This window comes from Hemicordylus capensis, chromosome 1, assembly GCF_027244095.1.
Source record: "Hemicordylus capensis ecotype Gifberg chromosome 1, rHemCap1.1.pri, whole genome shotgun sequence".
NCBI classification, from domain to species: Eukaryota; Metazoa; Chordata; class Lepidosauria; order Squamata; family Cordylidae; genus Hemicordylus; species Hemicordylus capensis.
In genome coordinates this window covers 237,813,780-237,837,565 of record NC_069657.1, presented here as the reverse complement: position 1 = coordinate 237,837,565, position 23,786 = coordinate 237,813,780, and the positions used below count along the sequence as shown (strand labels likewise).

Here is a 23,786-nt window from a genome sequence, read left to right as displayed (position 1 = left end):
CAGTGAGAGAGCTAAATATATCTTCAAGGAGCATGTTAATGCCTGCTCTTTGATATCTCCTTACATATGACGTCCCTTTGGTAATAGCTGTCGAAATATGTTGCCTTGTCCCATCAAAGGGCTGATCCTTCTGTCTCATTATAAGGCAAATAAAACTTCTGTTATGGGTTAGAAATTCAACTCTAGCATAATAGTTAGCTGACACTGTCATTCTCACAATCATAACGGGGCAGGGAGGCTAGGCAGTGGGGGAATGCAGGGTAGAACCTACTTCCCCCCTAGACAAGCATGGAGCTCTTCTATGGCGTGCCATCACACACCCATACGATCCAGCAGCACGGATCTCTGGAAGCCAGGAAAATCAGTCCTGGCCTCCAGGAGTCCCATAATGCACCATGCAATAAGCTCAGTGCAATGGTGGATTCTCCTGTGAGTTGGGCTCTCTAGACACATGATCCCAGACCTGGGGTTGAGGCATGCTAATGCCATCTAACCCCTGTTAAGGGACGGGTTAAAGTTTGGGCTAGTGGGGGCTGCCCTCGCCTGGGTTGGGCTGCTCATGTGAATAGGCTCATATTCTAAATGAGCTTCCTCCTGGCAGGTTTAGCTGCTGAGTATAAATAATATTTTGCCGTGTGGCAAATAGCATCCTGTATTTGCCATGAAAGTTCTGTTCCCCATAGGAACAGCAGGAAAGGATTATATGGTAGTGTTTTCCTCCTGTAGTCAACTGGTCCGTGGCAGGAAGGTTATAGGAATGGATCCAAGGTAGAACCAATATTTTCTGTTCAGTCAACACACATGGCTGATTCAGATATTAACACAAACATTAACATACCAAAAGTGGCTTCCATGTGGCTGGGGGCTCCACAGTGTTGCACTGCACAGTGGCTTGGCCACATTGTAAATACCCACACTAGCGCTGCCAGTCCCCCGAGAAGAGTTCTAGCATGAGTTGTAACGTAAGTATGAGTATTTATTAACAACCTGACTACCCTATCTGGGAAGCTGATCCAAATGTTATCACAGTTGCATAGGCCATGTTCGGACACAGCATGAAACCCAGGTAGACGAAGCTGTGGTTAAACTGTGAAGCTGAAAATCATGCCACAGACAACGGACTAACTGCAGTTTGGCAACTAGGGGTATGCACAGAACCACCTGGACCAGTTTGGTTCGAGTTTGGTTCAGGTGTAAGGTGGTGTAGGGGTCCGCTGAGGTTTCCCCTCCCGCGGCCGGCCTTCCTTTTCCTAAAAATCACCCAGTTCAGGTGTCTTGGGCTCTTTCCGGGCCTATTCCCTGGCATGGCGGCCATTTTGGAGGCTGCCGTGCCTGCGCAGTGGGGCCTTGCATTGGCAAGGCTGGTGCACCAGGGAATAGGCCTGGAAGGGCCAAAGAGGCACGAACTGGGAGGTTTTTAGGAAAAGGGAGGCCGGCGGGGTGGGGAAGGGGAGCCTCTGTGGACCCCCCACCACCACCTTGGAGAAGCCCCTGGGAGGGGGTAAGTTAAAAAATAAAATAAAAGGAAAAAAGCAAGCTTGACGAACCCTTGAACTGAGGTGTGTATGATCAGTTTGGGGTCAAGCTGAACTGGGTGTGGTTCGGCTCGACCCTGAAACCTTTGAACCAGATTCAAGCCAGTTTGCACACCCCTATTGGCAACCTCTGGCTTCTGGGCAGAGGAACCTCTCCCTCTTCCTGCTCTGCCCAGGCTGCATCCCAGCAAGCTCCATCCTGCTGGTGTCACCAAACTGTGGGCAAGGCATCAGCACACTAGTGAAGCTGTAACCATTGGCCACAATGCTAGAGGGGTGATCGTGCCTTTTTGGCAGCGTTCACCTGCCCTCGGCAGGGCCAAGTCATTTTAACCCTTTCCTCACACTGCTTGCACCACTGTCTTCAGCAGTTGGGGAGGAAGTGTATTGTGCCACCCCTCCCCTCCCCCGGAAAGAGAGTATTGGGCCCCTCTCTTCCCACTCGTACTGGCTAAAGATCGACTGCACAAGTGGTCTCTCTCCTTTTTCTCATATGTCCTCAAAATGAGCTTGTTGCCAGCAATGGCCATTTGTCACACACACACACCCCACCCCCACACACCCCCACACACCAGCCCATTCTCCAGCAGATATGTCATGAGATGCATGCCCCCATCCCCATTTCTCCAGGGACTTCTATTGTTTCTCTCCACCTAGACCCTAATCCCTATCCTGTGCATGAGTGATTATGTATGGATCGATAGGATGAGACTGCTAGGAAGAGGGCAAGATTACTTAGGATTTGCCCTTTGATTTTTGGTGGTATTGCTCTATTTTTGTTTTTTGTACAAGTTGTACAAGGGAAGGGGGACTCAGCCCCTTCTCCTGGTTGCAAGAAAGCTTGGTTTCGGCTAAACCTCAGGAAAAGAACCATCTACCTAGAGCATGATTGAATCACACAATAGGAATGTGCATGAATAGTTTCAGCGGGGCAGGGAGCAGTACCCTTAAGCACAAGTAAAGCAGGTCCTTACCTTTTCCTCCGCATTTCCTGATATGGCGCTGCACCACTCATAAGTCTGCATGCTTAAAGGTACTGCTCCCCACCCCATCCCTACTGGATGCACTGAATCAGTTCTTCTTGTGTGATGAAGATGGATCCTGCTCCAGACCAGACCACTCTCTGGTGCAAGTGACTGTCCATAGAAACATGCATGCAGGCTGGAGGGCTTTTACTGCCCAGCCCAACTGACAGTTCCACCAAAGCCCCAGGAAGGGTTCCTTGGCAACATCTCTCCTGGTTCTGGTGACTGCCACGAACTGAGAATGTAAGCACCCCTTAAAAGAGCCTGGTCTCCCTGCAACAATTCTCCATGCTCAGTTTTGCTGCTTATGGACACCTTGCTGGCCAGGGACCATCCTAATCCATGGGTGTCCCATCCCAGAATGCCCCGTGGTGGCTGGTTTGCATTTGCTGCAACCGGTTCTGATTAACCTGGGATGTAGGATTCATCCCCAGTCTCTCCTTGTTTGCCCACCCAATCCAGAACTGCTCAAACACCTGAAGCGTCCCAGAATATTTTTCCCCTCTTCTTAGTGATACACGTTTTGGAAACCATAAATATTTAAGGATCACAGAAGCAAAGCATCTTATCATATTCCATTTAATCAACTGACATGTATAATCACAATTGGTAGACATCCACGATACCTGTGTCCTCCAGCTCTACGGAGTAGGGTTATCTGTCCATGCAATCTTCCACAATACTCAGATTTCTTGGAGATGCCATCATTTAACTGATCAGGAAGGTAAGCTTAGTCCAGGGCTGCACAACTTCAACCCTCTTGCAGATGCTGGACTACATCTCCCATAATGCATGACTGGAGATTGTGGGAACTATAGTCCAAAAACAGCTGGAGGGCCACTATTGTTCAGGCCTCATGTAGACAAAAGCAATGCTCTCCTAGGAGTGTGAGTTAGACAGTGGTCCAATGGGTCCCTTCCAACACTATACTTTCATCCTTTTGCTGCTAGCTGTCTCAACAAGCAATTGCTTTGGCAACAAACAGATGGTTACAGAAACTTTAGACCAGCCTTCTGTACACCACCTCTTCTCATGTTTTACACAGGTCAAACAATGAGACTTCAGTTTTTTCACCATCAGCATTCCTCCTTGTGTTGCACAGATTTATGTTTGTCCTTTACTCTGTGGAAAGTTAGCTACAGCAGTGTAGCACTAATGCCACGTCAAGTATGAATTTAACACAATATACCATTTTAAATATATCATGTCCACAAATTTCTGATTTGTTAGATTAGACCCCTTTGTGTCCTACTTTAACTGGGACTCGAGGACTGAATATATATGGATTTAGACTGCTGTCCTTCCTCTTTGTTATACTCAGAAGTATCTCACTCCTACAAGTTGACTGCTAATACATTTTACCCGTTTACCTTCTCTCTTTATGCCACTTGCAGTGTCCCTTCAGTGATGACCTGGATGAGTAGTAATCAAAACAGCCAATGGGGAAAAAGGTCAAAATATGCAAACATTTCATGTGTGTGCAAAAATGCATATATACAACTACATGCATATGTATAATCAGATCACACAGTTCCAAAGCAGCACAACCTTTCAGATAACATGCAACAGTCAATGCACTAGCTGTTTAGAACATGAAGTTGTACAGGTCCTTTCTTCATTCCTGAAAATCATTGATAGGTTCAAATCTGATAGTGAATAATACAGTTTTGGCCATTACACCTTAAACCAGCCTTTCTCTGGGCAATGAATCCTCAGTGTCATCTTACAAATTGTTCTAGCAGCCAAGGGCCAGAGAGGGTGGTCTTTTGCCACAAAGCATGCATCCATGCAAGATATTCTGATTTACATGCAGCCAGTCAATTTTAACTGATCATCAAGAGCTGTTGCAATTTGCAATGAAACGGTTCTGCTTTCCATTAGACTGTCATTGCATGCCTACTTCCCCAGCTGTTCAGTAATCCCTTTTCTAAGCTATTTTGGGCTACTAGCTTGCATTGCCCTGTTTCTCCCTTAGAGCTGGCCACATAGGTTATACAGTATAGCTCACACCATAAAGGAAAAGGGATATTGTTTCCTGTATTTAGGCATAGTTTTTGTTTATGACTGAATTCCTATCCTGCCCTTCCTCCAGAGAGCTCAGGGTAGGGCAAAGTGTGCAATCCAGCAAAGGTTAGTTTTGACTAAGACATTCACATGGGTCTTAGATACACTGAACACATTTGAACTTACTTCTGAGTAAATGTAGATAGGACTGGACTAGAAATACTGTGAAAAATAACTCTATTGGTGTTTCTTACTAAGCAAGTCCCAGGTAAATCAGCATAGGATTGCAGCCTTAGTCATGACTTACCTATGTAGTAAGAATAGCGAGAATGATCTGAACACACATTCCTTGTCCAGAAAGCAAATGCCTTGCTATGCAGTGAATGTTGATAATGGCAGATATTCTGACTAAATTACTCAATGGAAGTCCCATTGGAATTAATAGGACAAGTTAGTCCCTTCAGTGGCTGTTGCTGTGCTTCTTTTTAGACTGTGAGCTCTCTGAGGAAGGGACCATTTTCTTCCTTTTCTATGTAAACCACTCAGAAACCTTTTTGGGGTGTTGTTGTTGTTGTTTAAAAATGATTTATAAATAAGGAGCAGTTGTATTAATTTCAATGGGACTTCAGCTGAGTAATTTAGTCAGGATGTCAGCCAATAATTCAGTCTGGTCTATGATTGTAATAAAGTTTATCTATCTATCAGCCAATAATTATAACAATTATAATTATGTACATGGCACCATCTATGTGCATCTATGTTCAAACCACTCCCACCCCTCACAGAATCTACTCTTTTCATCCTTAATTACAAAGGGTCTTAGTCATAATGAGCTTTTAATGGATTTGTACTCATCATCTGCTACTCTGCAGCCCCCTTATTTTAGCCCTTCAGAATTTTATCCAATGGCTTAACTGCTGCAACCTGATCCACTTCCTGACTTGGACATGCTCAAGAGAAGCCACTGGGTGGCGCAGCTGCGCCAGGGCTGGAGAGATGGAGAGAATGGAAGGGCAGCCCTTTAAGTTTCATTCCAAGGGCTATAAGAGCAACCCCATCTTCTATGACTAAGGCAGCTTTGTTGTGGCAAAATAAGAATCTAAAGATGCACTCCTTCAGACACCCACGCTTCAACAATATAGGTTGGTACATGTCCTTCGCACAGTGGAGTTCAAAGCAATTTGCAGAGTGAGGGTTGATTTTGATCCAGGAAACGATGAGCAGAGGCAAAGGTTAAGCAGCTTCCTCCAGCACTGCTGCCCCAATCTTATTAATCCCCCCTCCCCACAGCTGCTATTCAGCTTTGAACTAGGGTGTGCGCAAACCACAGTTAAACCATTGGTCCGAACCCTGGTTAGGAGTGGGGAGCAGGAGCTTTAAGAAAGAGGAGAGCAGGTATCTGCTCTCTGCCACCCCGTGTAGCCTCCTGCTGGGGTGGGGCTCTCAGCCAAAGTACTCCCTCAAGGTGCCAGCCCATGTGTGTGGCACCATTTGTGTGGTCAGCATGGTATTACTGACCACGGAAAGGGTGTCTGTGCATGTGCGAACACCAGGTGCATGCTGGGTACCTGGGCCAAGCGCCGCCACAGCAGGCAACTGCAAGGGGTGGTGGAGACAAGGTAAGGACCTGCTCTCCTCTTCCCTAAAGCTCCCGCTCCCCGCTTGAACTGGTGCTCGAACTGCAGTTCAAGCACACCCCTACTTTGAACAGAGACATCAAGCAATCCAGTCAATTTCCTGCATCTTGTCAATTTTGGCCTTCATTGAACCTCATTAGTAGTTTGGAACTTAGAGACTGCCTCTCTGATCCTTCTATCTCAAATAAAACACACACACCCTCACAGTCTTGTTGCACCTTAAAGACTAACAGATCTGTTGGACTTCCATGGACTCCAGCCCACTTCAATATAGGGGGGCTCACAAACTGCACAAAGTAACACAGGCAGCAGAAGCATTGCCTGTGCTGCTGCGGCTGTGGAAACAACATCGACAGTATTGCGCACAAGGGCAGTTCCATTTCACCTTAAAGTTGGGCAAACACAATTGTGCAATGGTGTGTCCATTATTATTCCCAGTGGGTGTCCTATTGCGCAACTGCGTTGGTGCAACTTCATGTCAGAGTGGAAGTATCCTGGGGTGCAACATCATCAACACTGTTCCCACAGATGCAGCAGCATGGGCGGTGTGCCTGCCACCCATGTTGCTTTGCGTGGTATGTGAGTCACTATTATTAAGAATATTTAGATACTGCTTTTCAAGAAAGAAGTTCTCAATGGGGTTTATGTAGCAAAGGGAATGAGAATACACACATACACATCTGCCCATGAGGATAAGTGTGCACCTGATGGGCTCTGGGCCACAATAGCCCATGCCACAATATCTCTGTTAGACCTTGAGTACCAACAAGACACTTTTGTTATGCGTGTTTGTAGACTAAGAAGGCTAGCTCTCCGGAATGTCTTAAGTATTAGGTCTGTGGTCTCTCTCTAAATCACCAAACAGCACATTTTAAATATGCAAACCACTTTGCTATTCTTATCTTATTCATCCTCACAATAACCCCAAGAGAGAAGACACTGACATTTCCTCTGTACAGGGGATGGGGAACTGAGGCTGGGATGTAATTGAATTGCTCAAAGGCACCCACTGAATTCACAGTTGAGCTGAAATATTACACTTGATCTTTCAGCCTCCAAAGACTGATACTCTGCCCAAGAGATAATAAGAAAGAAAGAAAGAAAGAAAGAAAGAAAGAAAGAAAGAAAGAAAGAAAGAACATCATAACTCCCAAGTCAAATGTCTGTAGCTTAGGGCTACTTCATACAAGTATGTATGTATGTATGTATGTATGTATGTATGTATGTATGTATGTATGTATATTCATTCATTCATTCATTCGATTTTTAGACCACCCTTACAAAATTGCTCAGGGCAGTTCACAAACATCAAAGACCCTTTAAAACAATTTAAGAGCACTGGAAGGCCAGGCCGAACAGGTAGGTCTTTAGGGTTCTCCTAAATTCCAATAAAGAATTCAAATTAAGGATGTCTGCAGGGAGTGCAGACACTTGGCATCTATCCACTCAATGGCTTGCAGGGGAAAGTGTGAATGGTCTCAGCTGAAATGTACTTATCAGAATCCAGAGATCATGGACAGATGGGCACAATCATCTCCACTTTTGAATAGTTGGCTGGACCTGTCAACTTTGTCAGGACTGATCACCTTTGGGTGGGTATCACCCTTCTAAATTATTAGTACACAGAAAAGCTCTTTCCATATCTATTGCTGTTTCAGATCAGGGAAATAGTGTCTGAAATGATAAGCAAGTACTGTCTGTGTGATGTATGAAGTATCATGGCTATTTCACATATTCAAGTCATCACTTACTCTTGCAGAATGAATTAAATGACCAGAATAGATTTAATTTGGTTAGGGTTAAGTTGCTTTTTAAGTTCCTTTCTGAGGTCTTTAAGTTCCTTTCTTCTTTATCTTCTTGACTTAGGCTTCTCTCCTCTTCTTGGCAATTCCCACCTTCTGTTCTGACATCCATTTTGCTTTCTTCTGTTTCTTTGGCAGCCTCTTTTCACATTTATCCTCAGCAACTTGACTGCATCCCACAGTTCCTCTGGTTCCCTATCAATGAGGTTCAGAACTTCAAAGCAGTTCCTGATGTTCTCCTTGAAAATAGTGAGTACATTCTCAAGATCATATTGTAGAAACTGGATGGCTTTGTTTTTCTGCTTCTATCTATCTATCTATCTATCTATCTATCTATCTATCTATCTATCTGTTCGATTTCTAGACCGCCCTTACAGAATAGTTCAGGGCAGTTCACAAATATCATAAAACAGATAAAATCAATCAATGATTGGGAATGAAAATTTTAAAATACAATAAAGCAGCTAAAAAATAAAACAATTCAAAACCTTATAAAAACCTGATACATTAAAAACCCTTTAAAACAATTTAAAAACCCTTTAGCTTGGCTTGGAACTTGCACATGAACAGTTCATGATTTGTTCCACAATCTGCCCCGGCCATGATTTTGCTGTTATAACTGAACTCTTCCACCCCCTTGCACCAATAATGTAATCAGTTTGATTTCTGTGTACTGGAGTGATGTCCATGTGTATAGGCGCCCACTTTGGTTGTTTGAAGCATGTGTTAGCAGTGAAGCAATTGTTGGATTGGCAGAAACTATTAAGTGGTTCTTCTGCTTCATTTCTGTTTCCTAGGCCATAGAGTCAGACTGTGTTTTCCTCCTTACCTTTTCCAACTTTGGCATTCCAGTCTCTAACCACCAGCAGCACATCTTGCTTGCATGTTCTGTCAATTTCAGACTGAATTTGAGCATAAAACTCATTAACTTCCTCAGTCGTTGGGGCATACATTTGAAAAACTGTCATGTCAAAGAGTTGTTTGCGAAATCTAATAGCTATTAGTTGGTCACTGACTGCATTGTACCCAAGTACTGTGATTGTTATATCCTTCCTGATTACGAAAGCAACACCATTCCTTCTTTGATTTTTGTGTCCTGAGTAGCAGCAGACAGTATGATTTTCTGACTGAAAGTGTCCCATTCCAATCCATTTTAATTCGCTGATGCTCAAGATGTCAATCTGTAGTCAATTCATTTTATCTTTCACTGTGTCGAGCTTTCCCATAATCATGCTCCTTACGTTCCACATTCCCACTGTAATTCTGTCTTTGCAGCTTCGGATTTTCTTTTTCCACATGGCAACATCAGCCGCTAGATGTCCAAAAGGCTTTAGTCTAACCATAGCACTTAGCAATAGCAATAGCACTTACATTTATATACTGCTCTATAGCTGGAAGCTCTCTAAGCGGTTTACAATGATTTAGCATATTGCCCCCCAACATTCTGGGTACTCATTTTACCGACCTCGGAAGGATGGAAGGCTGAGTCAACCTTGAGCCCCTGGTCAGGATCGAACTTGCAACCTTCTGGTTACAGGGCGGCAGTTTTACCACTGCGCCACCAGGGGCTCATACTGCGCCACCAGGGGCTCATGTCATAAACACCATTTGTACTCTGGGAGATCCTTAGCTCTTCCTCAGTAGCATGTTGAGTACCATCCAACCTGAGGAGCCCATCATTGGGCACTACATCAACAATCATTCTATCTTGTCTATCTTGTATGTGGAACATACAAAGTTTAAAATATTCTGCAAGACCATTTAGTTTGAGTTTAAACAGGAAAAAGGGTCATGTAGTACTACAACTAGAGATATGCAAATTCTCCTCTGCTCAGTTGTACAGTAACCACAATGAAAAGGCAAAGCATACACACCACATGAACAAAGAGTTCATCCTGTTTGAATGCAGGACTATACCAATTTGCAAGAAACGGTTTAGATAATCAAGCCAAAGAGAGAAGCTACTCACTGAATTAAAAGCTGCTCAATCAGGTGGCCTGAGCATGTAGTTCGCAGCACGTTAGAGCCCTACATGGAATGGGAAATGCAGGATGTTCAAGCTGGTTTCAGAAAAGGCCGAGGAACAAGAGACACCATTGCTGTTGCATGCTGGATAATTGAGAAAGCCAAAAGAATACCCCAAAGAAGCCAATATGTGCTTTATTGACTACAGAAAAGCCTTTGATTGCATCAACCATGTCAAATTGTGGAATGTCCTTAGGAAAATGGGCGTCCCGGAACATCTCATTGTTCTCATGAGAAACCTATACACAGGACACGAAGCCACAGTCCAGACAGAACATGGTGAAACAGACTGATTCCAGATCGGCAAAGGAGCAAGACATGGTTGTATACTTTCTCCTTCTTTATTCAATTTATATGCTGAACATATTCTGAGAGAAGCTGGATTGGAAGAAGATGAGTGTGGTTTTAAAGTTGGAAGAAGAAGCATCAATAACCTGTGCTATGCTGATCACACCACTCTGATAGCTGAGAATGCAGATGATCTGCAAGCTCTAGTAAAGGACGTCAAGGAGCACAGTGAAAAAATGGGACTATGACTAAATGTAAAGAAGACTAAAGTAATGACAATGGGTACAGCAACCAGCCTCAGAATTGATAATGAAGACCTTAAAGTGGTGGATAGCTTCTGCCTTTTAGGATCGACCATCAACAGTAAAGGATCCAGAAGTCAAGAAATATGCTGCAGAAGACGTTTGAGAAGACTTTTGAGGAGACCATGGACAGCCAGGAAAACAAACAAACGGGTCATAGAACAAATCAATCCAGAATTTTCATTTGAGGCACAAATGACCAGGCTCAAACTATCATACTCTGGATATATTATGCAAAGACCTAGCTCCCTTGAGGTCTATAATGCTAGGGAAAGTTGAAGGCAAGAGAAGAAGAGGATGACCAGCAGCAAGGTGGATGGACTCGATTACAACAGCAATGGATGCACCACTGAGCGACCTTAAAGGCGAAGTTGAAGACAGATCATCCTGGAGAGAATCTACGTGGCTGAGCCATCAAATGTTCCACATAGTTCAGGGCCTGATTCACATAATGTCAAGAGCTATTCCTGTCCACTTCTGAGTGCAATTACCACAGCAAGGCTCAGAATGTATTTTCTGACATGCCTTCTGAGGATGAGTTTGTGCAGCTGTATACAGTACAATGATGTTTCTTATACTAAAAGTAAATATATATTTCCAATTTCAACTATATGTACACTCCTAGGCACTGGGTGTCCAGGAGAGAGATTAAATGTGTCTTCGACCTCACCATATCATGGCTGAACTGTCAAGGGCACCCCTGAATAGCTGGCAACCCTAACTTGATCCCATCATTTCTCAAAGCCACAGTTTCCAGTCTCATCCTTTTCTTCTGTTCACCTCTCAAGGTCTTTGTTCCATCTTGGGCAACACTGGAGCTGGGAAAGACTTCCTGTGACCTAGGAGAGCTACTTCCAGTTGAATACAGAACTGAATTAAAGGGACCAAAGGACTGACTTAGTCTAAGACCGCTTCCTATGCTCTTATTCTTGGCCCTAAACATATTGAAAGGGCAGCTAGAGCAACAAAGGGACATGTTAGTGTTCTGCTGGCTATGGAATATCCAGTATGCTTTAGAGGGTTGTGGTATTACAGAATATGGAGTGATAATTTTAAAATACAGGATGTCTCTTAAAACAGGGGACATGTAGAAATCCTATGCACTAATCTCTTAGCCCTCTTGGCAACTTCTTTCTGCAGCTGGTAGGTTCTTTTGCTTGTTTTCTAGCTCTTTCAGGAGTCTTCCTTGTTTGTTTAGATCATAGAACCGCCCGACTTCTTCTTGCCCGACTATTCCTGATCAGGCAATAAACAGGCATTAAGGCACTACTGGGTCTGTGCCATTTGCTGCTGTTGCAAAGGTGCTGCCTCCTGCAGACTACTGCAAGGAGTGATGAGAGTCAAGGCAAGTCCATCTTTATCATGGTTCATGACCAGAACTCAACGATCAGAAACACCACAACACATCTGCCCTCTACATCCTCTTTCTGATCTAGATACCTCTGTGTTCAGGCTAGGGATGTGCATGAACAGAGGTTTGTGCACTGGTTTGGCGCTCTGGGGAGGGGGAGGGCAAGCGGGATCTTTAAGAAAAAGAAGAGCAGGTCCTTAGCTGCTCTCCACCGCCACATGCAGCTTCCTGCTGTAGCAGCGCTCTTCTCAAGACCCCCACACAGTGCCAGCACACACATGGCACCCATGCATGTGCGGGTGCCATTTTCATGGTCAGCAACACTATGCTGACCATGCAAATGGTGTCCATGGATGTGCAGACACCATGTGTGTGCTGGTGTCACATGGGGGTCCTTGGGACAAGCACTGCTGCAGCAGGAAACTGCATGTGGCAGCGGAGAGCAGGTAAAGACCTGCTCTCCCATTTCTTAAAGATCCAGCTCTGCGGAGTTGAAAGGGTTTGGACCTTGTGCAAACCGGTTTGGCGCTGAACCAGTGCACAAACCTTGGTTCATACACACCCCTAGTACAGGCCTCCAGGACAAGAAATTGGGTGGCTGGGTGTAGCAGGATGAGTCTCAAACTGCAGACCTTACTCTCAAACAGCACTGAGACAGCTTGCTGGAAGAGAGCTTTCTTGGCCTTCTTTCTGCTGTGCTGAACTTTTAGCACTGCAGATGGTCAGTGGAGATGGTCAGCTGTCAGTTCTGAAGGGATCAAGTGACACAATGGACCAATAGAGTTCCACCTGATCACATAAAGCAGCTGTCTCTGGTCTGGTTCTGCAGTCTGAGCAACTCATCACACAAACATAGGGTGAATAATAGGGATGTGCACGGAACCGGCAGGGGCTGGTTCGACAGCGGGGAGGGGGGTGCAGCTTTAGGGGTGGGGGAGGATGCACTAACACCCCCCCCCCCGCCCAGTGTGTTTCATCCACTGGCGCTCGGTTTCTTAAACATCCATTGGGGAGGCAGCATACCTCCCTGCCGCCCCCTTCACTATGTTTTCCGGAAGTAGTGGACGCGCCTGCACATGATGTGTGCAAGCACGTCAGGTGCTCTTGTGTGATGTGCACACATGCACAGGCGCATCCGCTACTTCTGGGTACTTCTGGAAAATGTAGCAAAGGGGGCAGCAGGGAGGTATGCTGCCGCCCTGATGGATGTTTAAGAAACTGAGCACCGGTGGGGGAAATGCGGTGGAGGGTCAGTGCATCCTCCCCCACCCTTAAAGCTGCATCCCCCACCATCGAACCAGCAGAACCACCCACCGTCCGAACTGGTTCCATGCGCATCCCTAGTGAATAACTCCTGGTCTGCCCAACTCCAGACAAAGAACCTGACACCCATGCCCTTGCCAAATAATAACAGTGGGGTAAAAAATACCTCTCCACACATCTCCCCATACCCACCATCAAATTACATGACCAGTAAGAAGTTAAGCCTGGGAGGGGCATGTAACAACAGATGTTGAGATGTTACTTTTTGAGTGCTGCTTATACCAGGGCAGTTTGTATTTGGTGGACTTTGGGAAAGTGCACAGCTTATTGTATACACTCCCATGCACAACATGTTTGGGATGGAAACCCGCTGTGTGCATGTTCAGTTAAGCTATACCCACAAACTGGGTGGGCCTGTTCTCTGCCCCCTGACTTTGGAATGCCCTCCTGGAAGAGCTTCGCCATGCTCCCTCTCTCAGTATCTTAAAAAAAACAAACAACAATTAAAGACACATCTTTTTAAAGAGGCTTTAAAATGTTTTATTTCCTCCTTATATCTGGTAGGTGTTTTAGTTCTTAATTTTTAGCTTTTTATTAACTTTTAATTTGAAACTTCTAAAATTTGTAATTTTAAATGTGGTTTTCACTTTGTCTTTTAACTTGTATACTTTTATCAGTCTTTTTCTTTATCTTTTGTATCTATTTTATTAATGTTGTGAGCTGCCTCAAGAAGTAGTGTACTGGAGGGGCAGTATCCCCACAACCAGAGCGTTTTCCAGACTAGCTGCTTTTCAGCAGCAAAATGCCTCCGTTTGGGCAAGTCACATTCAGATCGTAAACAGTAGGGGGCGCAGTCTCACAGCAACTAACAACCCGACAAAACAGCAACTTCTTTATGCTGGATATATGACATCCTAGCTCTATTTCGCAGCTATTAAATTCGAAGCAAGGCATTGGAAATGTGAACAGCACCCTGCTGACTCCGTTGTAGAGTCTAGTCTGGAAAGCACCCAGGGGAAACTGGGCTAAGGGAGCCTAGTCTGGTTTTTCCTGGCTGTGTGCTGCACCGGGAGCCACGTGGCTCCTGGCAGCAGCAAACCTCCTTAAGTACCCCTCCCCTTAAATGAGGTTAGTGGAGGGTGCACTCCACTAACCCTGTTTTCCCAATTGGGAGTCGCCATGGCGCTGCTCCGTGCCGTGGCAACTCACAAGGACACCTCTGACCAGGAGTCTGCAACGAGCCTCCCGGCACGGGGGTCTCCCCAGAATGCCCCACAAACTTGCACAGAGCATGCTGGGACTTCTGGGGGCCAGGCAGCCCCGGATCCCCACTGCCCTTGCTGGCTCAGGGATGCAGCTGGTAATCGTGTGGGCGGCCGATCTGGCCGTCCTGGGCTAGCTGCCCAATCGTTTGCGGGGAGAGTGGGCCAAGCCTGCAATCCCCGCAGAATCCTCATAGGATTCTCAGAATCCCCTCAGAGTCCTCATTGTGTGGAGAGCCTCGCCTCCCTCTCTTATTTTCCAGACAGTCAACAATGGACAGGTAGGCTCCTAAGAAAAGAGGCAAGACATCCTGGCCCAAAGCTATTTAGAGCTTTAAAAGTAATCATCAGCCCAGAATTAAGCCCAGAAAATTGTACTAGGTCCAGAAAAGGATCTACAGCTAGTGAAGCTGCTGTACAAGGGAAATCCCCCAACCTTGGCCCCAGTGAAAACTTTGGCTGCCACACTTTGGGATAGCTGATGTTTCTAGAAGCTTTTCAAAAGCAGCCCCACGCAAGGCACATTGCAACAATCCAGCCTTGCTGTAACTAAGGCAAGTGGCCAGATCTGCATTCTGCAGGAATGGGTGTAAGCTGGTACACAAGCAGGGCAAGAGCATTCCTGCCTACAGCTGCCACCTGGGCAGCCAGGTGCATGGCCGAATCCTGCAGCACCCTCCAATTGTGAACCTGAGCTGTCATGGGAATGCAACCCCATTCAAGACAGGTTGAATTCCTACCCTTATATGAAGGAACACCTCTGTGCAATTTGACAGCTTTCTTAGGATGAGATGTAAAGGCAAGACAGAGGTGGGTGTCATCAGCACCACTCCAAATTCCTAGATGTGCTCTTCCAGCATTTTCACTTAGATGGTAAATACCACCGAGGTAAGAAAGAGCCTTATGGGACGCCATAGGTCAAAGAGCTGAGCACAGTCTCCTCCAGCACCACTTTTTGGACTCATGGCTCAGAGGAACCACTGGAACCACTGCAGAATGGTATTGCTGTGTTGGTAGTGGGGGAAATTGAGAGAATGTACACACCTAAAAAATACAACTGCTTTGTATTGTTACAGCTCAGGATCTGCAGGAATTCCACCCAACAGCTCCAGCTCCAAAAGAACTACATGAGCCACAGGTCCAAAAAGTACTAACCAACTAAGAACACAGCACTCTCTGGCATACATAACAGGTACGTCTGATCCAGGGCACGCAGTTTGCCTTCACAGCAAACCAGAGCTAAGGGAGGAAGCACCTTCCTCGCTCTTGCTGCTATTGGCTGGAAAGCAGAAAGCCGACACAGCCAGATCCCCCACCTCTCGGCAGTCTCACTGACCTAACCTGCAAGAAACCACTGGACCTGCGGTTCCGTATTTCATCTGAACCAGGCCTCCATCTCTTCACCATCCCTAATTGTTCTGGAGTTTCTTTTCCTCCCTTTTTCCTCCCCCTCAAGTTCCACTTGATTTGTCTCTTAAAGGGTCTGCAATGTATTGAGGCTGTTCTCACAATGGGGGAAAACTGGGCTAAGGGAGCCCAGCCCGGTTTCCCCCCATTGTGAGAACCACTGGGCTCGCGGGCGAGTCCGGAGGTTCAGCGGTGGCTAGCCCGCCAAAGTAGCCCTCCTCTAAAATGAGGTTAGTGGAGCAAGTGCTCCGTTAACCCCGTTTTTCCAATCGTGAGACACTGCAGTGCAGCTCTGCGCTGCAGCAATTCATGAGTAGACCTCCAACCAGGAGGCTGCAGCAAGACTCTCGGCATCGGGGATCCCCCCAGAATGCCCTGCGCACTTGTGTGGGGAATGCTGGGACTTCCGGGAGCCAGATGGCCTCCAATCCCCACCGTCTCTACTGGCTCCATGATGGATCTGGTAATCATGTGGGCGGTCGATCCGGCCACCCAGGGGTTAAGCCCACTCTCCCTGCACAAGCCCTGCAGGCTCTCCACACTGCTCCTATGGAGAACCTCATTATCTATCAATATAAACAAAGCCTCAACCAAACTGAACTACATTTCAGTTACCTGTCACACAACCCTACCTTCCATGTGTGCTTTGTATGGGAGGCTGCACTTGAGTGTGGGGGAACCTTCCCCTGCACTGCACCCAAGACATGTTCAGGCTTAGGAAGCTCCTGAGTGTGTTGTTAATGCAGTTCTCTAAAGGGAGATGGCAGTGGAATGTACTATACTTTATCTCTTAAGCCTGTTTTGATTTGAGGTGTATCTGTCACAGTAGGGTATGTGTGGAAATATTGAAATAAATTGAGTTCAGAGACTGGTAAAATGTACAATATTACATTAATCAAATACAAATTGATGTTAATTTTCTGTCCAACAGGTGGTGCTAAAAGGCAAGATGCAATGATATTTTCAGAGAACCTGAGTGTGGGCTCCTTCTCCTAACTGTCTATCTTGACTGAATTTAAGGCTGAAGGACAAGCAAATATTAAGCTGCAGGAGAAGTGCTAATAATATCTGATTGTTGAAAAAGAATATTGAAAGAATTTTAAATATTTTTAAAGCTCAGCTTCTTATTGTGCTCGTGAAACCTCCTTTTTACAACCCTAAAACGAACCACTGGTTTCCTAAAAGCGAAATAGGCTGTGTTTTAAAATAAACATAATTTGAGGATTTTCTTCTCTAGGAAATGATTGCATATTTCTGCAATTTGTTCACGCAATTGTCATTTCCACTGTGAGAGAAAATATCTGTTCATTTGAGTTCCCATAGCTTAACAGGAGGAAAATACCTCACCTAAGTGAAAGTTGCAGAACCATAGCAGGACAGATAAGAACAGTGGTGGCCTATGTAGCTCAGTTCTTTCTGCTCCAATTTTCCTCTGCTGTTTAGGCCTCAAGAAAAGGTCTTTCCACAGCACTGCAAATTGTGACTGCAGAAACTGAAAGAGTGAGGTGCAGGGGCGTATCTAGGGTAGGGCAGGCAGGGCACGTGCCCTGGGTGCCACTTGAAGGGGGCGCCATTTTGTAAAATTATTATTATTATTATTTTAAGGCTGCTGAAAACAAAATGGCCACCGTACATGCTCAGATGGCCTCTGTGAGGCCCTAGGCCATGCCAGGCCTTGCAGAGGTCTTTTGAGCATGCACGGTGGCCATTTTGTTTTCAGCAGCCATTTAAAAAAAAATGATTATTTTTAAAAATGGCCACTGCACATGCTCAAATGGTCCCTACAAGGCCCAAGAGGCCAGCGGGGGGAGGGCAGACCCCCCATGGCCTTTAGAAAGCCCACTGAAGGGGCTACAGGTATTTTTTTTTAAAATTAATATAAGACACTGTACACATATTCAGATTGGCACTATGTACAGAAAATCAGGGCTTGTGAATAATGAGCTGAAGTTTATGAGCTAGGATTGTATTCATTTGCTCTTATTTTGCTTCTTTTGATAAATGAGTTAAATGTGATGTCTTGCTAATATGGCTATTAATGGTGAGTTTGTCTTTGAATTAGTATGAAATCCTTAGTATTAAGGCCCACTGGGAGTTTCTTGCTCTCTTTCTCTCATTTTAACTGTCTTTCTGAAATACTAGAATATATTCCAAGCAGTGACACAGTTTACTCTGCATATCCTTTAATTATTTTCAGAGTATCTGGGAAAAGTCAAATTCTCCATTTATTTTTAAAACTTATGTAATGGTGATGCTACAATACATAGTAGAGAATTAGACAGGCACTTCTGTTTAGTTTTGCAAGTACACCTCCACATAGTATTAGGGTATTTAATGAGCTCCAGCATACTGAAATTTGTAGTTCTTCAGCATTTTTTGGTCTGGCTACATCCACTGCAAAATAGTTTTTGAAATATTAAAAGCTTAACGAGCTTGACTTGTATTTTTCAGCTGATATTATGGTGAAGTTATCTGAAAGATGGGTGTCATATGTTTGGACAGGGGGCACAATTTCAGTGTTTGCCCTAGGCGCTATTTTCCCTAGATACGCCTCTGGTGAGGTATGACTAACTAACTTGGGAGTATTCTTTAGATGTTCCCAATGCAACTCCATCAGACACTTTTGGAACCAATGGAAAGATATCCAAAACATGACATGTCTTATGTAGAATCTAGGCTGAACATCTTATTTACAAAAGTGTCCTCAGAAGTGTACATTGCTATAGTGCTTGGCATTTTATTCGTTGAGATGGTTCTTGGACGTGGACACCAGACTCTTAACTTTAATCCTTGGAATTGCAACCATCTCAGTAGGTCACCTTGGCCAAATGTCTGTTCCTCAGTTATGAGGATAAGAATACTCATCTACCTCACTGAGGTATTGTGAGGATAAGCAGTCTCACATGCAGTAGAGAACAGAACCATATAAGTAAGAAGATGGACAAAGAGACTTATTGAACTGTAGCATAGGACTGGAAAACAGGAACTAACCTTTACACTTTCCAACTCTAGATCTGGAAAGGTGCAGTCAATCTATGTAAGGCAATACGATTTTTGCCTCATTTGTACAGAGTAATCATAAGAACCTTTTCTCTCACATCTAGTTTTGTTGGAGTTTGATTATAGGAGTTTTGTGCTTCAGTTCTGGGGCATGCTTTTAACAGTGATGAGTGGAGCAAATAATTGTGAGTGTCAGCAATGAGATGCCAAGTTCCTAGTCCAAATCTCATCTCAGCCATTAATTCACTAGGTGGGCCTTAGGCAAGCTATTTTCCTCTCTCAGCCTCAACACTCCCCCACCTGCAATAAAGGTAAAGGTAAAGTGTGCTGTCAAGTCTATTTCGACTCCTGGCGCCCACAGAGCTCTGTGGTTTTCTTTGGTAGAATACAGGAGGGGTTTGCCTCCTCCCTCGCAGTATGAGAGGATGCCTTTCAGCATCTTCCTATATCGCTGCTGCCTGATATAGTACTAGCGGGGATTTGAACTGGCAACCTTCTGCTTGTTAGTCAAGCATTTCCCTGCTGCACCACTTAAGGTGGCTCCCACCTATACTGGGGTAACAATACTCACTTAACATTCAGGGTTGGTAAGGCTTCCTGCAGCAATGTATTATTTGTACAAGAAGCACTTTGGACACTCCAAAGCACTATACAAATGCTATATCTTACTAGATAACATTACAAAGTGTTTACCATTTTGATGGGTTTCTCCACACACAACAGTCCAGTCAAGTCAAAGAGGAACACTTAATGTCTCTATGGAGCTAATTAGGTCCACATCAAGGTGCTCTGAGTCTGTCACAGGAGGTCCGCCTAGGCCCTTAGCATGATTCTCCCAGGTTAGACAAGAGTTGTGTCAGGTCTAAAGCAGAGGGTCAGACAGGGCTGCTGTAATGACCGGAATTACAGCACTCCATTTTTCAGATGATAAATATTCCATTAGGTATATTTATGTAAAGATAAATTAGCTAGAAGCGCTAGAGTTGAAAATTCCATTTTCTGCTAATGAATAGGATACATGCAGCCATCAAACTAATGTAAATTACTTTAGCAGAAAACCCAGCTTACATTCTTCTTCATAACTCAATGTTCTTGAAGTGAAAGCTCTAATCTAATTGGTGTTTTTTTAAATGCCACAGATGGCTCAGCTGGGGTTCAGAGTTATGTGGGTTCAGTTTTGAACATTTTAAAAAATTTCCCCCAAAGCCTTCTGTTTCCCCCCAAAGCCTTCTTTGCCCAGTTACCCCTGCTAAGGGGGGCAAAGAGGCACCTTTTACCATGGTGATTCTCTTTATTGAGCGGGGGGAGAGTAACTGGCCCTATCCACCCCCAGCACAGTACTTCCAGTGACTGTTGCTGGTGTCTGTCTTATGTTTCTTTTTAGAATGTGAGCCCTTTGGGGACAGGGAGCCATCTTATTTGTTTGTTATCTCTCTTTGTAAACCACCCTGAGCCATTTTTGGAAGGCCGGTATAGAAATCGAAATAATAATAATAATAATCATCATCATCATCATCATAATTTCTTTTCTATCTGTTCAGATCAGATGTCACTATTGTTCTAATGGTGCAAATCTGATTAAATTTTACTCTTGACACCCGCTATTGCTTTTTTCGACAAAAACAAAATTAAATCTCACAACTGTTTGGTAAAGATCAGCTTGCAACTTCAAGATTAGTAGTAGATGATTCTAAGCCACATGCATTGAGTTAAACTTATTAGAATTCATTAGAAAGATCTTGTGGTTCAAATGAGGAGCTATCAAAATTATTGCTACCCTTGCAACATTTCCCACTCTTAGGTTCTCCATATTAGGTTGGATTTCTTAGGTTGGGTTTTCTAAATTGGTACTCTGATCATCAAAGTGCCAGGTAGGTGGAGAATGACGTTGTACTGTAGTTAGAGTTGCTTAGGAAATCTGTCTAGCTGGGTCTTTCCTGCTATCCTCTTTCCACTGGCAGACTGTTTCTTTGCAAACTGCTCTTGGTACAAAATGCTAGACAAAACAGCAACTGCATTGCATAAATGTTTAATTCCAGCATGCACCATTCCAAGTGGCACACATTGACTATGAAAAAACAACCCCCCCACCCAAAATCCCCACTTTATTAATTAGCTAACTTCACTACTTGCAAATCATGAACAATAAAGATGAAAGATGTAGTCACTGAAGTTTTCACAAGTTAAAGTTCTCTTCTCAACTAACATCCAAGTTTGTTCTAATTTCAAAGCTAAAAGGAAATAAACTAGATTGCTGCTTTTCTTTCATTAATACAATAAGTAAAGCAATATATCCAGGATGACTGGATTATCCACTCTGTTCAATTCTATATATAATAAGTTTAGAAAGAAACTTGTAAAATAATTAATCCTTATTAAAATATACTTAAATAGGAGAGAGAGAGAGAGAGAGAGAGAGAGAGAAGTTTGATTTAATGGTGTTACTTAATTAACTGTTTGTTTGTGGATTCTCTTTGTAAGACTTTATATATATTTCGCAATCTGGGCACATGCATACTTAATTGAATAACCAATAATTCAGGCCAAATTGAAATAGATTAGATTCTAGATTCAGAACAAAACACCACCCTTGGCTGTTAAGATAAAACACTGTAACATGTCATGTTCACCTACTGATGTAGACCATTTGCTTTTCTTTTACTTAAAAACAAAACAGCCTAGCTTTACATATTTCAGATAAATCAAGTTTAATTTCTTTTCCACTTCAGTTTCATTAGTGGCCTCAAGCCATAAATAAAGCTGTCCAAAAATATTCCTCTAAATAAGGAACAGTCACTCTTTTGTTCTAGCCTGAGTGAGGGCATTTCAGTGACTACACAAGTTCACCTGTTTACCTTGATGCTGGAGAGATCAATTGTTGGTTCTTTAGGTTTTGCTGGTTCTGGGGCTGGCGCTGGGGCAGGGGCTGGTGCAGGTGCTGCAGCTTTCTTAGCGTCCTTCTTTGGTGCCATTTTCTATTTTTATTTATTTTTTAGTTAAAAGGGCCTCCAAAAAAACCCTTATAAGAGATTCCTGGATGAGGAGCAGTGAGTGGTCAGGATGATCTACAACCCAGTGCCTTGGAGGTAGACCCAGTGTGTTAACACCATAAGGGCATATATATATTTCACTTAGTGCCTAATACAATCTTGACACTTGCAGCTGGATTGGACAGTTTGCTAGTCAAGGGGGATGTCATTCTGAGTCAGGCTATAAATGGAATATAAGGGGGTCAGAGCTTCGTCAGATCAAGGGGACTTCGGTGTCCTTTTTCCCCCTTAAGTCTCCCATGCATTTTTGTAATAGATAAAACTGCAGGAGGAATATGACAAAGGCAGTTTCAGATCTCTTGTTGACATTCAAATTCAAGATTGACTGACACTTTTTTCTTGGGAGAATCACAGTTCTGCTGAAGTTGTAAATCTTATTTTCCATGCCTCTGTGTCGTTATGGAGGGGATTGAGTTTCCAGATGGAATTTTGACTTTAAGGGTTGGGAAATGATCACCATTTTCCATCCACCCTGCCTCTCCCTCCCCCTTTCCTCCACATCATGTTCCCCCTCCCTCTTTTACTCCTCCTCCGTTTCCTTCCTTTGCAAGAAGAAAGTGTTGATCCAGCATAAAGATAGGGGGAGTGATTAAAAATAAAAGCAGACGTATATGGAAAGCCCATGCTGCTGAAGCCACACTCTCTTTCCCTCTAGTCCAAGATTCCTCCATCTGTTCATATTCTTCCTTTGATACAGTAAAGCTGTATCTAAAAGACAAAAGCTCATCCTCAATCCAATTGCATACATTGTGTTGGCTGACATATCAAGTCCAACTTGTAAAGGAGACAGACAGGCCACCTAACCCTAACATATTTTCCCAACAACAACTGGAGACATTTTCCTATTTATAAAAGCAAAGCAGCCATCAGTCAAGGTCAGCATTTATGTTTATCGCCTCTAATTTAATTGCCAGCTTTTCCCATCTCTTACTTATTTCTCTTCCTTTCCACTCTCACAGAGACCTTTCACCTTCTTGTGCTCTTCCATTTCTTTCCTGAGGGGACAAGTCTTCACATTTTTGATTAAGGGAATGGCTGCCATTGTTTATGAACATGGGCATTGTTTGCCCTGGGCCCCTGGGTCATGTGCCACAAATGTTTTGCTGGGTGCCCTGAAACTCTGGTACCCCTTCCCATCAACTTTGCTTTGAATACTGAGGAGACAGTGCTGGGAGTGTGTGCTGGACTGGAATTTTTAAATTTTAATTCCAGTCAATTAATTAAAAATTTCAGCCCAGGGGGTGCTTCCTGTCTTTGCCTCTCTGTAATGAAAAGGGAGTGGGACCGTTGGAGGAAATGGGGAGAAGGCATTCCACCTGTCATGGGTGTCCACAGGACTTTTTCCAAGGGGGGTAAATGCTGCAATCCTATACCCACTTACTGGGGAGTAAGCCCCATTGAACTGAATGGGACTGGTTCAATCCGGGGCAGGGTGCAACTGTCTCCCATTGCCCCTCCCCCCGTACCAACTGTCCTTCTGCCTTCCCATGATGACATGCATGGAGTTGTAAAGAGAGGCATGGAAGGTTGCTGGGGTGATGGGTTCTCTTGGGGCAGGGGTCCCAGTGACCTACGGGTTCTCCTGATGGCCCACAAGGAAGAGATGGAGTTGCTGTGGCTTCCTGTGGTGCGCTGCAGTTTTGTGCCCATTAGCAATGCCGCAGAGCTGGGCTAAATATGGAGGAGACACAGGTGGCAGAAGCAGAGGAGGAAGCCAGAGGAGAAAAGAGGTTTTTTAAAAAAACATGTGGTGGTTTTCCACTTGAAAAAGGGGGAGGGGGCAGACCTGAATGGGGTTGGTGGAGGCTCAAGAAATAAGTAATTTAAAATTTGTG

The 23,786-nt window shown here is 44.4% G+C and overlaps 1 protein-coding gene and 1 long non-coding RNA gene across 2 annotated transcripts in view; one reads left to right on the top strand and one right to left on the bottom strand.

Moving 5' to 3' along the window:
• The window catches only part of MYL1 (myosin light chain 1), a 46,017-nt gene extending 24,003 nt beyond the window's left edge, over positions 1-22,014 (bottom strand). Inside the window, exon 1 of the mRNA XM_053285374.1 lies at positions 21,757-22,014. Coding sequence (XP_053141349.1) covers positions 21,757-21,873 — 117 coding nt within the window. The 5' untranslated portion in view covers positions 21,874-22,014. The remainder of the gene's footprint in view (positions 1-21,756) is intronic.
• On the top strand, positions 7,292-17,031 carry LOC128340365 (uncharacterized). Its single transcript, XR_008313648.1, has 4 exons — positions 7,292-7,390; positions 8,142-8,252; positions 15,571-15,686; positions 16,833-17,031. It is a non-coding gene; the product is annotated as an uncharacterized LOC128340365 (long non-coding RNA).
• Positions 22,015-23,786: the final 1,772 nt, after the last annotated feature.